General features: G+C 38.9%; 2 protein-coding genes and 1 long non-coding RNA gene across 4 annotated transcripts; 1 reads left to right on the top strand and 2 right to left on the bottom strand.

Moving 5' to 3' along the window:
• Positions 1-2,314: 2,314 nt before the first annotated feature.
• LOC135643829 (uncharacterized) lies at positions 2,315-8,015 on the bottom strand. Of its 2 annotated transcripts, XR_010498358.1 has the most exons (4): positions 7,666-8,009; positions 4,346-5,922; positions 2,862-3,003; positions 2,315-2,761 (listed from the first exon to the last, which is right to left on the bottom strand). It is a non-coding gene; the product is annotated as an uncharacterized LOC135643829 (long non-coding RNA). The 2 variants fall into 2 exon arrangements; XR_010498357.1 differs by lacking the exon at positions 4,346-5,922 and having other exon boundaries at positions 2,323-2,761; positions 7,666-8,015.
• Positions 8,016-8,136: 121 nt separating this feature from the next.
• Positions 8,137-13,851, top strand: LOC135643828 (DEAD-box ATP-dependent RNA helicase 7-like). Its single transcript, XM_065161193.1, has 14 exons — positions 8,137-8,788; positions 9,583-9,717; positions 9,811-9,951; positions 10,036-10,147; positions 10,673-10,743; positions 11,030-11,184; positions 11,271-11,382; positions 11,485-11,586; positions 11,676-11,736; positions 11,810-11,981; positions 12,068-12,164; positions 12,252-12,346; positions 12,556-12,689; positions 13,350-13,851. The coding sequence occupies exons 1-14, from the start codon at positions 8,282-8,284 to the stop codon at positions 13,595-13,597; spliced, it is 2,142 nt and encodes a 713-aa protein (XP_065017265.1). The 5' UTR covers positions 8,137-8,281; the 3' UTR covers positions 13,598-13,851.
• A 379-nt stretch (positions 13,852-14,230) lies between these two features.
• LOC135643786 (protein pxr1-like) lies at positions 14,231-16,846 on the bottom strand. The gene is made up of 5 exons (XM_065161139.1): positions 16,574-16,846; positions 16,408-16,472; positions 15,797-16,017; positions 14,712-14,838; positions 14,231-14,605 (listed from the first exon to the last, which is right to left on the bottom strand). Exons 1-5 carry the CDS (start codon positions 16,737-16,739, stop codon positions 14,471-14,473), a joined length of 714 nt encoding a protein of 237 aa, XP_065017211.1. The 5' UTR covers positions 16,740-16,846; the 3' UTR covers positions 14,231-14,470.
• Positions 16,847-17,405: the final 559 nt, after the last annotated feature.

Genomic DNA, 17,405 nt, shown 5'->3' with positions numbered 1-17,405 from the left:
GCTATTTAAAACAACACTTAAAATAATTATAATCTAGGGATTTTATTCAAAATAATTGAACAGGAATTCATTAATAATCTTTCTTGACAGTTTGATTGATGATAATCCCCAATGCTCATTAATGTGATTCATCAAAATAGAGACTAAAAAGATGATTGCTAGAAATGGGAGGTGAGAGAGAGGATGATAGGGCATACCCTACAAGTTCAAGGAAAAGATAAACAAGAGCAAGTCTTAAGGCCTCAAATTGGACCTAAGATAATGGTATCCACTCTTATCAAAGTTTCTCACACTTATGTCTAATTATTTTCATGTTGTCACAGTATATTGAAAAATGACAAAAAAAACTTATTTTTTATGTTCAGCGAATCCTAAGAAGCTTCTGAGCATATGATAGTACCACTCTCCCATCGAATTTCTCAAGATTATACAATATAACCTCTCGAGAAATAAAATGTACCAAAATCTGACTTCTTAACCCAAATCTCATGCAATCCCAATTAATTTTGTCTCTCTAATCTCCTAACATAGTTCTAATTTGGTTTCCACACGATGACTTACGTTAGTCACAAAATTATACAAAAATGATAAGAATTCTCCGCTCAACAGGTTCACAAAAGTAGTTGAGGCATTTTTGATTCAAAGAGTATCATCACTCATAATGTATAAATATATTTTGAGGATTACAGTTCTAAATAATTTCCTCAGATTTATTTATCAACATAACATATGCTTACCTCAATTTTTTTCTATAAGAATACACTCCTAATTGATCAAATAACACAAATTGGAGTCGGGATATTGATTGGCACTGGAAGTAGCTATATAACCGGCTATAGTCAGTGCAGAATCTTATAGATTACTATTTTTTTTCACAAATAAGATAGGAACTAACCATGGTGATGCATTACATATTCAGTCAGGTTAAGCCCTAGTATAACAACTCTTCCCACTTTTCAAATTTCACTAGTGCTATTCTCCAAAAGAGAAGTTTTAGAAGACATATCAAGCTAGCCGGATCCACATGCGTGGTTTGTGATCGTCATTTATGGTCTAGTAAAGCTATCAGTTACCTTTGTGTTACCTATGCAATCCATGTTCTAGTATCCTTGGACAACACACATACGTGATAGTTTGCTCATCAACTAATCTTCTTTTGTTTTACAAGGTCATACTATAGAGTGACTTCTTACTAATAGGCGTAGTGAGGGAATGCTACACAACTTAGTGAAAACGCTCAGTCCATGACAAAAGAATGCCAGAAAACCATCTCCCAAGGCTGAACAAGTAGGTCCTTCAAAATTACATCAAGAGAAATCTATTACCAAATTGATCTATGTTCCAACTTATTCCAGTAACTTCATCAAGCACATAGACTAAAGAGAATAATTTCAGTCCATAAAGAGATCAATCATGATATCACTCAATTTCCCAAGCATAGCAAACCTTATCATTCACTTGGCTCTCGATCTATACACTAAGAACAAGGAAAAACTACAGTCAAATTGCACGCATTAATTTCACGCGTCCGACCATTATAGTACGAGAAATAAGGGCAAATAAATGAACAAGGGAAGGAGCTTGATACCGGATTTTGATCACACGGGCATGTACAGGGGATGAACAGCCCCAAACTTCGCCCGAACAGGGGCCGCCCGCCCTCGGGTGTTCTTCATCAACAACAGCTGCAAAGATCTCCGATTCTTGATGGAAAGCACAGGCTCCCCTGCAACAACCAGATGCGAGTAAGACAAATGACGATTCTCTTCCCTGATCGGTTCCAGCGGATCACCCTACCTCGCGATATAGGTAGACTTCGACCCGAAGGGAACCTTAAAAGAGCAAGAATAAAGGAGAGGAAAGGACGATGAGACGGCGGCCGCCCTGTACGCGGTCGATCTGACACGCACCAGATCCGGAGCATCGCCATTCCCACCACCACCACCCCCCCCTCGCCTCTCTGTCTCTCTCTCTCTATTCCTTCCCGCCCGATTTCACTAAGTTCTGTTGCCGAGCTCTGTCGGTTAGATTGGTGGGGCCCACGATAATCCTAACTAATTGGGCCTATCTACAGTTACGGGCCATCTTCTTTGCCGATCTTCGTCGGTTAGATTGTGGGTCCCAAAAAAAACCGTCAATTGGGCCTAACAGCAGTTTATGGGCCATTTGGGCTTTCCATGTATTTTGCGTCGACGGTGTATTGACATGTTAACCAATCGATTGCCGTCATCCATCGGTAACACACGTGAAAGATCAGAGTCAAATCTCTTTGCTTCAAATATTGTAGTGTCACTTTCTCCACCAATCGATTGCTGTCCATGTAATAGGCTCCTGTTCTTACCCTGCGTTGAGACTATGAACAGAGACAGTGGGTGTGGAACAGAGTCCTTTCCACTAAGAACTGAAACCAGAGCTTTACATTCTACCATACCGATTTACATCCTAATTTCTAGAAATCAGAATCGAACCGTATGACCCAGCTTCTCATCTGATTCGATATCATCGAACTATTGACCTGATTCGATTCCGACCCAGAACCGATTCAGGTCTGATACACCTTTACACCGTTCCCATGCTACTACTACTTTGCTCACGTTGCTCTTCCACTCTATATATCTGAGCCACGCTAAAACAGCACATCAACACCAGGCTTACTTGGTAGCACAACCCGAAGTTGAAGTGGCAGAAGGAAGACGAGATCCACAAGCATGGAACGGCAAGAGGCCCCCTTCACCATGCGGACAACGAGGAGTTCCTCCTCCTGCTCCGAGAGGGAATGAGGAAATAGTGAAAACAGAAGGAACTCAACAGAGAAAGAAGACTTTGTTTTCTGTTTCTCCCATCTCATCCAGAAATCTTACCAAGTGATGTTTTATGGTCAAGTTGGGGATTCAAGTTCCCAAGGTTGAGGTGCGTTTTGAGAACTTGAGCGTGGAGGCCGACGACCTCTTCCAACCTTGTTCAATGTCTGCGCCAATACCCTGCAGGTGCTGCTGCTTCAATCTACAACAACAACAAAAACAATAATAAGATGTGAAAATATTGCTTAGCATTTTGAAGGCTAATCAAGTATTTTGTTTGTGTGCGCAAGATCAGCTCCTTGAAGGCTAATGAATCTTCTAATCATTAGCTCAGGAGTGAAAAGTTTAGGGATTATCTATTAATTAGCATCATAAATCTAAGAACATGGAAACCGATATTACGCGCACAGAATTTACTTGTTTTTTTTTTTTTTTGCCTCGAGAGACTAAATTGAATTCTTATCAAGAATTTATTTTCTCTAAGCAAATTTAACAAAAAAGTAGTCTCTTATTTCCTACAATCAGATCCTTTTTTTTGACATATTAGTGACAAGATGTCTTGCATCCAATTTTTTTTCAAATCCACAAAAGTAAGTTATAGCCAAAATACACCCAAAAACTTTAATATTGGGTTAGCGACTACGAACAAAGGCAGAAATTAGAATATTGCATGGATTATAATTTATGAAAGTAGATGTGACACATGTTGCAAAGCAAATACTACTACTAGGATTTCGGTGGCCCTCCTAACATTGAGATCTTTTAAATTACTATGAGAGCCATGGAACATCCTTGTGATGCTTATGGTAAATGTAGCACATGAATCATGTAATGGCACAGCTATAATCTTGGTTAGGTTAAGATGTCATTGGATTATGAACGCTTCTTGGGAATTTGATTTAGTTAAAACATAGATGAACTGACACTTGGTTATATATTCTTGCATTTACGTAACAAATCTTTACAATTGTAAACAGTACCCTATGTAGCTGGAAAGGAAAACTTATGTTGGCTCACCTTTCAAAGAGAGCTAAATTTCGTGCAAGCAAGTCAAATTTAAGAGACAGTCAGTTAAAATCTCACAGTCTGCTTTCGAACATTTTATATCGAAAAGGAACAACTAAGAACAAATGCAAACATTTGATGAATTAACAAGATGAAAAATGAAGATATCTTAACAACATATAAATTAAATAACTAAGAAATCATAAAGCTCCTAGACAAATAGTGTTCATTTACCACTGCAAAACATACAGATTAAGTGTCAGAATTGCATTTTTTAACCATTCTTGTCCTTTGCTACCACTGGAAGTTACTACTGATGAAAAGAGGGGGGCAGTTTATCTATAGTGGTCCTCTGGGTCCTCTATCTCATATCATGATTCAATATTTTCAGGTAACATATTTTGAATTAATCTTTGTTCCTTAAATGAAGAGAATAAGAATAGGTCCAAGGCTTTTCTGTGCAGGCTATCCCAGGAGTTCCTAAAATTAAAAAAAGACCAAAATCCAGCAACATGGATGCTAGATATCACTTCTCTTACCATGGAATATGATAAGTCCATCGACTATGCAGAGATCTTTCGAAGTTCTTCTCTATACAGGTAACACAACCAAAATTCTTGGTTCAAGTAAAAAGACCACAAATTTAAAATGAATAGCAGATGAGCTTTGGCAGCATAACAAGGTTGCATCTTTTCTATCTGGATGTCAAGGGTTCAAGTCTTAGAAACAGCCTCTAGGTTGTGCACACTAAACCACCACAGATCCTGCATTAGCAGGAGCCTCCTGCACTGTGCCACCCCTTTTTATGAATAAAATGAGGTGCTGAATTTATACTTGATCTAACAGAGAAAACATGGAACTAGTTAGTGAGCTGAGTAAAATACGGCCAAACTCAGAGGATCTGCACTTCGCGTCTGAATATTGGCAGAATTTTGGGTCACAATGTAGTGCGTGCTTGTGGAAATTACACAAATCATATTGGAAAAATCCAGAATTCAATGTCGTCCGTTTTGTGACTACAGTTGGAACTTCAAATCTATTTGCCATAGTATTTTGTAAAATTGGCTCCAACATGTAAGTTCAAAATGATCTTCCCCATGCATAGCTGAAACTTTTAGTTCTGTTTTCTTGGCTGAACAATAGTACCAGTGAACAACATATTTTCTTGAGTTCAGAATGATTTCCTCCATAGCTGAGAGTTTAAGTCTTTTTTTTCACTGCACAACAACATCAGTGAACAAGATACTCTCAACAGACTGGGAATCATGTAAGCAACAGCAATGTTTCATGTCTTTGTCAATACTTTTAACCCTGCTCTTTCTTCAATGAATAACAGTACTAGTGAACAAGATATTTTCAACATTTTCAGAGTCATGTATGCATCAGCATTGTTTCAAGGTTTTGTCAATGCCATTTTGATGCAGCCTCTTGTATGGATGGAGAGAACAGTACTCTACCGAGAAGGATCAGCTGGAATGTACACTTCCATGGCTTACACTATTGCTCAGGTAATCTTATTTCTGCAATCCATTCAAAATTGCAGCATTTTGCTATGAACTTACGATTTATCATGAACTCAAAGTCCAACACAAGGATTGTTGTTTCATCATTCCATGACAATGAGTATGATAATACATTTCTAGCAAGGAAAATGCCAGAAATTGCCTGAGGCATGTGTTGTCACTTCTGGCACAACTGGGCATGAAGCATGCCCGGTACCTCTGAGGCATTGCAATACATGTGCTGCAGTATACTGTTTCTACCAACAAACACAGTAGTCCACCACTTTTTCATAGAAAACCAATCAGCATACATTAAGTAATAGATACGTCACTGCTTATTTTTTCAGTTCTGTATAGATGAATATCATCATAACATCTGCAGGTGGCAGTTGAAACCCCATTTGTGATACTCCAAATGCTCCTCTTTTCATTTATTTTCTATCCAATGATTGGATTCCAGTTTTCGATAGTAAAATTCCTCTGGTTCTTGCTCTTCATGCTTTTAAATTTGTCCTACTTCACAATGTATGGGATGATGACAGTAACACTCACACCAACTCCAGAAATAGCTTCCTCGGTCTCCTTCCTCATTTATCTCTTGTGGAGTTTCTTCTCTGGTTTTTTCATTTCAAGGAAGGTAAATTTGACATTCTTAGCTTGCAATAATTTATTTAGAATACAAGCATGCTACACTGAAAGAATGTTGACTATGTTAAAGCAGATGATCCCAGTTTGGTGGAGATGGTTATATTGGGTCAATCCTGCAGCATGGACTCTTTATGGTCTGATGTTTTCTCAACTAGGAGATCTAGATAAACCAATTCATGTTCCAGGGAATTTGTATCAGCCAATAAATGTGTTTCTTCAGGACCTATTTGGTTTTCAAGACAATGATTTCACAATTATCGTGGCCCTTCATTTTGGGGTAATTGTGTTATTCCTTTTTGTTTTTGGCTTCAGCATTGAGAAACTGAATTTCCAGATCAGATGATTAAACTGGAAAAGATGTTTGAAGCAGGGGGTAGCACACGTAGATCTATTCAGTACAAGCATAATGACAACAGCAAATAGCCACCTCAGACAAGGGGCTCAAAAGATAATTTTCATAATTTTCTCTCTTTTTCTTTTTTTGTAAAATTCAGCCAAAGAATAGATCTCATAAAAACTTGTCTGATCAAAAGCGCATTTAGATGTGCTACAAGATGATACAATATGTAATATGATTAATCATGTTTACTTGACAATGGCGGTTGACACCAAAAATTAATTTGTGTAGCTATAGTCTGACAGACGTGGACAAGTAAAACACTACAGTGACTGCCTTTGGGTTTTGGCATTAGTGGAAGCAAATTTCATCATGAGATGCCAATGCCTGAACAGACAATAACTATAGCATATAAGACAGAGAAGTATAACATAAAAAAGGACAGCCTAGTGTCACGTCCTTAACTGGAATTGCCTAAGGCATATGACATCCATGCAATATGCTTTCACAAGGATTAGCCTAGACCTTAACCTCGTGTAGTCCATTGAGGACTTGCACAATGAAGAAAAAGTTAGAAAGACGAACATGTGGGTAATTTGCCACCATCACACACGAAAAGGGCAAGATAACCAGGATCGCAAGCAGCACAAAAAAACCAGCTTTTATTAGGCTTGAAAGGGTCTCAAGAATGGGCTGAACAAACACATACAAAGGGGGTTCTGAAGGTAGATTCAGGCTCAATGTTCACCTAGCACTTTCGTCTTTTTAACATTTTCTTCATTGTGCATGTCCTTAGTGGATTATACGAAGTTAAGGTCTAGGTTGACCCTTGCGAACACATGTCGCTTGGGTGCCGCACACCTTAGGCAATCCCAACTAAGGACGAGACAAAGTAATATCGGAGCGGGTAACGCAAACAGCTATGGCAAGGCAGTGTAGCAAAACCAACACTTCTGTACAGGATGGGCAGCAGAAATGCGTGGCTGTTCCAGAGAAACGGACAAGCACTCATGTGGAAACTAGCAAAGCTACCCAAATGGAGTGTGGCATTTGCAGCTCTGATACCACTATGAAACATTTCGAGCTTTACATGACATAAAGACAAAGCAAAAACACTGACAACAAACAAAAATGGGGTTGACTATAGTGTTTTCTGCCCCGTACAAGCTGTCTACAAGAAAACAGTGGAAAACAGGAACCGAAAACCGTCATGGACAAGTGTCGAACACCCTGTCTGCATTGTTCCATGACACTAGTGTGAGGAAGATCAACGTACGCAACCTTACCCCTGCAACCAGATCATAGAGGGGCAACCTAACTATGGACACTGTCTCACCCATTAACTTCACTGGAAACCTGATATAGCACTCACCAGCAAATCCCAGGCAGCTCCCACCCGGCTAGGCATTTCGTCGAGCAGTTATAGAGCGCTGTTTATGCGATAACTGAAGCCATCGAGACGACAACGCTTTTTACTCTACGTAGCAGCAGGAGAGTGGAAAACAAACCAACGTTTAGGCATCAGATGTAGATGCGACATGATAGTCCACGCTCAACCTCCTCTTACACCATCCGCTCCCGCCTTGGCATTTTGTCAAACAGCGATAGGATGCAATTGATGCGACGACAGGAATCATCACAGAGGCGCTCGTCGCCTTCAATGTTTTGGAGGATATATGCGTCAGTCTACACGAGCGCTTCTTTCACGTCTAGACTTGAGTTACCACTTAGGATCCCACAAGCTGACTCCGACTCCACTGTATCGTAACTTCAGTCGTACACTAAATCGGTGCAGCAAGTACTTATTAGCCTTCCCTTCTCCTCCTCGGCACGTGCCGAAGCCGAGGGTTTCTCTTGTCGTCGCCAAATCGAACCCTATAAAGCCCTAAACGCTCAACTCTTTCGCCCTCCACTCCTGCTCCGGTCGCTGCGCCTCCACGCCCAGCCTTTCCTACGACGTCCGCAGAGAGCTACGACCCGCCGCCACCATGCCTTCTCTCGTCTTATCCGACCATCTTCTCTCCTCCGAGGAGACCAAGAAATTGAAGCCCAAGGAGCTCCAGAACGGCACCCCTGAGGAGGGGGAGCAGAGGAAGAAGAAGAAGAAGAAAAAGCATGCGGACGGCGAGCTCGACAGCAGCATGGAGGATATGGCGTCCGAGAAGAAGGCAAAGAAGGGCAAGAAGAGGAAGGCCTCTGATGATGACGAAAAAAGTGACACCACGTCCGATTCCACCCAGCCGACCGTCGCCGAGAAGCAAGCAGCGGCAGTGAATGGGGGCGCAATGAAGAAGCCGAAGCTGATGAAGGACGATGACGGAGAGACAGACAACGCTGCCGATGATCCAAATGCTTTGTCCAATTTTAGGATCTCGAAGGTCTTGAGGGAGACTCTGAATTCGAAGGGGATTAAGGCTCTGTTCCCCATCCAGGCCATGACTTTCGATCTCATACTCGATGGGTTTGATTTGGTCGGTCGAGCACGGACTGGTCAGGTGCGTATAGATGTTTATCATATAGTGCGAGATATAAGCCTTGACATTGCTTATTAGTAGACCCTGAAATAGATTGAAACACCAGTACTTAATTCTCCAGCTAATTATAATCTAAAAGCAGGCTTTTTACTAGTGCATGATTTGTCGGTTCCATAATTGGCAATCCGAAGATTATTCTCAGAGGTTTCCTACAGAACATTTTTCTAAGATTCCGATTTTGTGATGTAACATATTGTTGCACATTAATCCAATAACTATTTAGAATATGATATATGTTGAAGTATCTAATGATGATAGGTTTGTAGGAAGGTTGGTCCTTGACCCAGATTGACGGGCTAAAATTGGAAAAAACCATCTGATATATTTGGTTTTAGCTTGAAATGTCCAGATATGTAACTCGGTTGGAATCATCTGACAAGAATTTGCTTTCTTGATTCTGGCCAACTCTAAACTAATCCCTGCAAATTTGTAGTCTGTTAATTGATTTCCTGATCTGATTTGGGTGGCCCGGTTCAAACTCTATCCAAAAAACTCGTGCATTATCTTGTGTGAAATCGGATAGTAATATTGTCATCGACAGATTCATTTGGGAAAAAAGATCCGAGTGTCTACAAAAATGGCACCAAGGATTGTGTTGTTGCTGCTGTCATTCTCATATGCTTTAAAAAGAAATCTTGTATTTTTTTTCTATGTATCACTGATGTTCTTGTTGACTTGCTGCACTATACTTACTGATATCTATAAATAATATATATTGTCTAGTTATGGTATCTTATGTCTGTCCGTATTTGCAGGGTAAAACCTTGGCTTTTGTGTTGCCTATATTGGAGTCACTGACCAATGGAGTGCATAAGGCATCAAGGAAGAGTGGTTATGGGAGACCTCCAAGTGTTTTGGTACTTCTTCCAACTCGGGAGTTAGCAAATCAGGTATCTTTAGGTTTTTTTATTGCCTATGATAAATGTGCAAGTATTTTGGTGTTTCTTTATCTTGGAACTTGATGGAAATAAATCCAAATCCAGGTTTATTCAGACTTTGAGGTCTATGGTGGGATAGTGGGTTTATCTTCATGCTGTTTATATGGTGGATCCCCTTACCGTACTCAAGAAATTTCACTAAGGCGAGGAGTTGATATCATTGTTGGGACTCCAGGACGCATAAAAGTTATTTTCTTTCTTGCATGGCTTCATAATCTTTGTTGGCTCTTAAAACTTTGTTTCGAGTAAAGACATCTTTCCTCCTTACAGGATCACATTGAAAGGGGGAACCTTGACCTGAAGGCTTTAAAGTTCCGTGTCCTTGATGAAGCAGATGAAATGTTAAATATGGGTTTTGTCGATGATGTGGAACTAATTCTTGGTATGGATCTTCTCTTCACAATGTTTGCACCAGTTATCTACCCCTGCATTTTATATGTTGTAAAAGTGATTTGTATGAGACTTTAAATATAACTAGATGTTGTGTTAGATCTGCCAACAGTGTTGGTTAGTCACAATTCTGGTATTGCATATAAAATAATCATGCCTAGGCTAATGCTGATATTTATCTTTTCGTGTGGAAACTTTTTATTGCATCAGATACAAAAATTGTTTATTAATGTTTGTTGTTGTTGGTTTTATTGTTAACCATCTGAAAGGCTTGTTAAAGTTCATGTTGCTCAATGCAAGTTCAGATAAATGCTTGATCAATATTGCTATGGTTATTTTTTTTCTTTTCTAATATGCACCTGTATTGGATTCATTGGTTTTATCTTGATGTTTATCTCTGCAGTTTGGGATTCCAGACCTACAACTTGTGCCTGATTATAGTTATGGATGAACTATGTGTATTGACATTACCTGGTTAATGTTAACTCAGTGTTCTTTTTCTATTCTTGTTTTGCAGGTAAAGTTGAGGATACTAGCAAAGTTCAAACACTTCTCTTCAGTGCTACCCTGCCTGACTGGGTAAAGAAGGTCTGTGGATCAAATTTATTCTTAGTTTACCCCTTTCTCATACAAATTTCATTAAAGGATCTAAGTGTGGTTTCAAATACCATGGTATGTTGAGGATACTATATTGGTATATTAGTCTATAGGCACACTAAACAATTTTTAGTAGATGATTATGGGTACAATGAAGCATTCCATACTATGCCAGTTGGCACGTAACAGTCAAATAAGATTTGAAACCTTGGATCTTAATGAATAATATGCTTGAATTTCTTTTTTCTTCTTTTAAGACCGTTTGAAATGCTTCCAGATATCTACACGATTTCTAAAGCAAGATAAGAAAACAGCTGATCTTGTTGGCAATGAGAAATTGAAGGCTAGCGCCAATGTTAGACATCTTGTTCTTCCTTGTACTCGTTCAGCAAGACCACAACTTATTCCGGATATTATCCGTTGTTATAGCCGGTTTGTAATTTTTTGACCAGCAAAGTATTTTTCTATTTACTCTCTTTTTCCTGGTTCCTAAATAGGATGTGTGAATTTTTTCTTAGTGGTGGCCGAACCATCATTTTCACCGAGACAAAAGAATCTGCATCTGAACTTGCTGGGTTATTACCTGGTGCACGTGCTTTGCATGGGGACATAATGCAAGCACAACGTGAGGTAAATAGAAATGATGACAAAGACATATACTTAATTTAGAATCAGATTGTGTTTGTTGGTTTTTCTTTGTCAGTTTATCTATTAGGACCTGGTATCGTGCAGGTCATACTTGCTGGATTTAGGTCAGGCAGGTTTTTAGTTTTAGTTGCTACAAATGTGGCAGCACGTGGCTTAGACATAAATGATGTGCAGTTGATTATACAGGTGCATTTTTGTGTCCCAGAAGTGGTTTCATTAATTACCGAGACACATGTTTGGTCGTAATAAGTAATGAACATTGATTAATTTTTCAGTGCGAACCCCCACATGATGTTGAAGCTTACATTCATCGATCAGGGCGAACTGGAAGAGCTGGTAAACCTTTAAGCTTTCCCATATCAATCTCGACTTTCGATGTTAATGAGATGCTAAGAGATGCCTCTTTCAGGAAATACTGGTGTTGCTATTTTGCTTTATGAACCCAAACACTCGTTTAGTGTTTCTAGAATAGAGAGAGAGTCAGGTGTTAAGTTTGAGCATATATCTGCCCCTCAGCCTGCTGATATTGCTGAATCAGCTGGATCTGAAGCAGCTGATGCTATTTCAAATGTCTCCGACAGGTAAGCTGCTATATCTCATATTAAGAAATGCCTCAATTATGTTATAGTTTACTGTTGACCTAAGCATATATTTGGTTAAAATGCAGTGTTATTCCAATTTTTCGTTCACAAGCAGAGCAGCTGTTAAGCTCCTCTGAATTATCAGCAGTGGATTTACTAGCAAAAGCCCTTGCCAAGGCTGTTGTAAGTCAATTCTCTCTGCTTGCAAAAGCTATATAATCCTTGAACTGAATTGGTGATCCTTGGTTGCATTATGTTCTTCTATAACAGGGTTTCACTGACATAAAAAAGAGGTCACTTCTCTCTTCTATGGAGAATTACGTGACATTACTTCTTCAGACAGGAAAGATAATCTATTCACCTTCGTAAGTGCTGTCGTTTTTTAAGATACTCATTGAGTTTGAATTTTATGAAGATTCTTTTGTTTATAGGTTTTGACTTTTGATGATAATATCCTAGTGATAATGTCTTCAATTTGATAAAAGTATCGTAGTATCCTAATGATAATGTATGTTATGTACTTAAATTTGCTAATTTAAGTTTCATTTGTACATGATCAAAAATTTTTTGTCAGGTTTGCTTTTAGTACGTTCAGAAGATTCTTGCCTGATGAGAAGGTTGAAGGTGTTAAAGGCCTTTCTCTTACTGCTGATGGCACAGGTGCAGTGTTTGATGTGCCTGCTGATGATGTAAATGCATTTCTTGAAGGTATGCTGATGGTCTTTCATTTTAAGCTTTTCTCAGTTGTGCTGCTAATTCTTCGTTTGAAGTGGCTAAATGCGTTTAGTAACTTCATAGGAAACTTTTGCCCCAAGATTCACCATCTCTGCATGTCTTCTGCATGCGGAGTACCATCAGTTTTTGGTTATAACTCGTGTATGAAACAAATACAAGTTCTTAAAACAAAAATGAGCACCATTGCACGGAACATATGCACAGAATCATAGAAGAGAATTTGTAGGTTCTGGATTTTTGCTGCTAGTTCTTCATATGTGGTGGCTAAATTCGTTTAGCAACTTAATAGGAAACTTTTTGCCGTAAGGATCACCATCTCTTTGTCTCTTCTGCATGTGGAGTAATATCTCAGTTTTTGCTTATAACTCATGTGTGAAAAAAAATACAAGTTCGGAAAACAAAAATGAGCACAGTTACATGGAACATATTATAACTTAACACAATCATAGAAGAGAATTGTTGGTTCTGGATTTCTCTTATTCAGCGATGCTCTTCCTTGCACAACATATAATCTTCACCAATTGTTGTGGCTTTGCCATCCTTCTGCTTGTATTCTGTTTTCATTGTTTCATGTGACTGATGTGGATATATGATGTAAACTTTTTGTTGCTTTTCTGTCTTCTGGTCTTGCAGGCCAAGAAAATGCTCAGTCGGTGTCCATTGAGGTCCTGGAAAAATTGCCCCCTTTGCAAGACACAGATCGGTCGAAACGTGGCAACTCGGGCCGAGGAAGGTTTGGCGGTGGCAGATTCTCTGGTGGTAGAGGTGGCAACAGCAGTTCAAATAGAAGAAACGGTGGTGGTGGTTTCATCGGTGGAGGCCGTGGCCGAGGAAAAGCTAGTAGTGGTGGTGGTCCTAACAGATTTAACAGGTGGAAGTGAAAGTGCACAGTTTGGTACATTACCACATCAGTATCTGAAATTTTTACTGTTTATTTTTTTCATCTCTTTGATCGAGGGATTAAAGGTATAATAAGCATAATTGACTACAATTCTTTTCTTCTCCATGTGGCTGAGATGGTTTTATACCAATTTTGTTCCACGCCATTCAGCTCTGTGGATTTAAGTGTTTTTGTTATTTGTGATGAGATCTTTGCAAATTTTAATTGATAAATCTGTGCGTCTTAAAATTTTAATTGATCTTCGCAAATTTTATAGTTGACCTCATGGTGTTTGTTCAGTTATTTACCGTTATTGGATGAATACTAAGCTGACTTATAAGGTGGTGGACAATAACAACCAGATTGAGCCGAATCATGTAACATTCCTCGGAGAACTTAGTGCTTCTAAATCATGACTCACGTGATAAAAGGAATCGAGAAGGTAATTAAATGACAGGACTCATTTTTTCCAATCATATGGCATGGTATTAGAATTCCATAACGAGCATATTACAAGATCAGAAAGATCAGAGATTGAAACCATGGCGAAAGATTGCATGTCTCATCCAACCACACATTAAATTTTGACCAGATAAGAACAAAGTGATAATATTAATTTAACAAAGACAATAACTATCTGAACAATTTGCTTATATTGAGTTTTCGATACAAGCAACAGAAAAAACTGAAGATACACTTGCTTGCCCATAGATGCGAAAATTAGCACACGCACACGCTCGTGTGAAGGTCCAGCAAAAACAGACAGCATAAGCACAGTTCTGAAAAAGTTAGTGACAACTCCGGAAAAGTACCAGAAGCTAAGTTCGACGACATCAACTTAAATCTTAGGCACCTGTAACCTCTGAGATATAAGTCACGATGATGGATTTTGCGGAACAGGAATTTGGACACCGGGTCTGGATGTCCATCCTCGCTGATTCCTGTAAGCTTCAATAGCCTCTAACCTGATTCTTTCGTGAAAAGCATCATGGGGAGTCTTTAAAGACTTCTGCAAAAATAATAATAATAATAATAATCATCATCACCAAAACTTTTAGATCTCAGGTTTATTTGATGATAACACACAAAGAAACAATCGAACTCCAAAATATTACCTTAGGAACTGATAACTTAGGTGGAGCCTCAACAACTTCGCCAAACTTGATCTTTTCACGCCCAGGGAAGTCTACAACACCATCTGTCTTTGCTTTCTTATTTTTCTTTCTCCTGGCCTCAAGATACCTAGCAAATAAGAAAAACAGAAAGGAGTGAGAATACAACCTTCTTTGAGCTGTGACATGCAAGTCCAAGTAAGAAAATGAAAAAGAAATAGCCAAATTATACTATTAATAATTCTTCGGCAGACAACTAATCTATTTCATTCAACCAATGGCATGCACCCTGCAAAGTGCAGAGTTTTTCACTAGTTAAATGTGTAGATAAATGTCAAATTATAAGTTCAAACTACTATATTTGTTTGAATATTACCAGTTGAAAGACGAGCAGATAATTATCTTCAACTGAGAATTCATGGATCTGAATGCCGATGGATGTCAATATACATTTGATAAAAGAATCCCGCAGACAGAGTTCAAGCATTTCACAAATTAATACATGTTCAATGACAAATATAATACATCATGGTTAGAATTTTAAAAGGTAACTTATCCTAAAAACCTTATAACAAAAACTCAGAAAACTTCTAAAATTCTTACATAAATATACTACTGAGTTAAATCCTAGAATCCAAGAATTCCAGAAGAAATAGCATAATAGATCAGTGCATTAGCAATTTTTAGCCGCAACACTGAGTGTTAACAGTTGACTATAGCTTTTCCAGCATTGTTGCAAAACGTGATGGCTTACTAAAAAGATTTTGGACATAAGCGGAGCTAAATTTCAAAAGCCAACGAAAACAAAACTAATCCGAAGAATTATTTCTCGTGCCTTAAATGTGATCTTGCAACCAGTCCTATTCTTGTCCACATCCTCAAAAACATATTCAAGGAAGATCATTAATGAGCAAACAATAAGAGTTAACGGTACACTTATGTTTCAAAAAATGAAGAAAAGCTTGGAGACCACGACTTAACTTGACCTAATAGGAAATATCATGGATGTAATTGTGGAAAGTTTCCAGATCCTCTTACAAGCCAATATATTCATCAAAATCGAACAAATAAGTAAATAATAAGCTTACTCTTTGCGTTTTTTCTTCCTTGTGGTAGCAGCAGCTTGATCTAATTCTTGAAAACGGAGATCCTTGGGTGCATTCTTTTTCCGTTTCCTTTTTCTCTCGTTACCTAAGCTTGGTGTCATGGTTGCATCTTTGTCGTCTATATCTTTGTCCTTCTTTCCCTGGATGCCTTCTTTGGTCACAGAACTGAACTCGGAAGAAGGCTCTTCTTTTGTGTTGACTTTCTGTAATTACAATGAATTAGTATCAATTTGATACAAGTGTCAGTAAATCAATGCAAACCACATCAAAAAATTATAAAAACTGCAGACGAGCGTACGAAGATACTACAACCAGCAGACGAAAACCAATTCGAGAAGTTTTGCATTGTTTAGCCGAGCAAAAGAAACTGGCTATAATTTCAAGAATATAACTATGTGCATGGCAGCAAAATACACAAAAACATCAGTATAAGACTATCCCATTTCTATGGATTTGAGTAGGCTTCATGGATTTGGCATTACGATGGTTATGAAAGCCCAGAATTTTACCAGGATATTCTTGCTTCAAATTAACTACCCATATTTCTCAGACAAAATCAAGCGTTTTTATCATCAAAAACGTATTTTGTTTACCTTCTCGACGGCGCTTCTTTCCTTTCTCTTCTCTTTACCCGCGTCTTTGGGGGTTGGCGCAGGCCCTAAAAACATCTGAAAGCGTCAATAACAGGCGAGGTATTTAAAAGAACGACTGGGGGAACGGCAGAGGTTTGTGGAAGGGGGAAGGGGAGCAAGCGACCACCTGGCTTGGCGGAAGACGAATTGAGGTTCTTGAGCTCCATAATCTTGCGGAGCTTGGAGGGGATGGCCTCCATCTCCTTGACGCTGGGAGGCGGCGGGAGGCGCGTGTCCCCGCCGTGAGCGGATCGGTAGTTCTTCTCCCGCCTCTTCTTGCCCTTCCCACCCATCGTCGCCGCTTGCACGCGCGTGAGGATTTCGTTCCAGCAGCCGGGAGAGACTGAAGGGAAACAACAACGAGATGAACCACCGGCCGGTTTGATTTGGTCGGGTGAGAGGTCGGCTCGAAACCTAAAGGAAGGCAGATAGCTTCTTACATATATATCCTTTGAAGGTTAAGAAATATAATATTTACCCCTCAAAATTTTAATTATATATATATATGATTAAGATTCATTTTAGTCTTTATAGTTTTGACCGTAGATTACTTAAACCCTTATGATTTATTCGTACCTAAAATAACTCTTATATACTTAAAAATATAATATATAAGTTCCTCTCGTATGAGTTTACAATCGTTATAGTTTCCTTATGTGACATGTTGACTGACAATAAATCATTAACATAATAACACATATAATTGAAGTTTTAAAAAAATAAATACCACCATCAATGGTGTGAGAATGCGTCGTCATGGAAGCGATCACTAGTAGTAGCATCGAGCCATTGCTACCTAGCAAAACTTTGCACGCACGCAGCCTCTCCTACGTTAACAACAAGCTTAAGAGCTTCTGGTACTGTCTTAGGTGGATATGCATCGACTAATTTGATACTAAGTATGTAGTGGACTTTTGGTCCCTCTTTCTCTCCATAGGCATCTTCATCCTCACCGCCTC

The sequence above is a fragment of the Musa acuminata genome, chromosome BXJ3-7 (genome assembly GCF_036884655.1).
Source record: "Musa acuminata AAA Group cultivar baxijiao chromosome BXJ3-7, Cavendish_Baxijiao_AAA, whole genome shotgun sequence".
In the NCBI taxonomy this organism is placed as follows: domain Eukaryota; kingdom Viridiplantae; phylum Streptophyta; class Magnoliopsida; order Zingiberales; family Musaceae; genus Musa; species Musa acuminata.
Note: the sequence above shows the minus strand (reverse complement) of the source record. Positions and strands in the feature narration are given on the sequence as shown.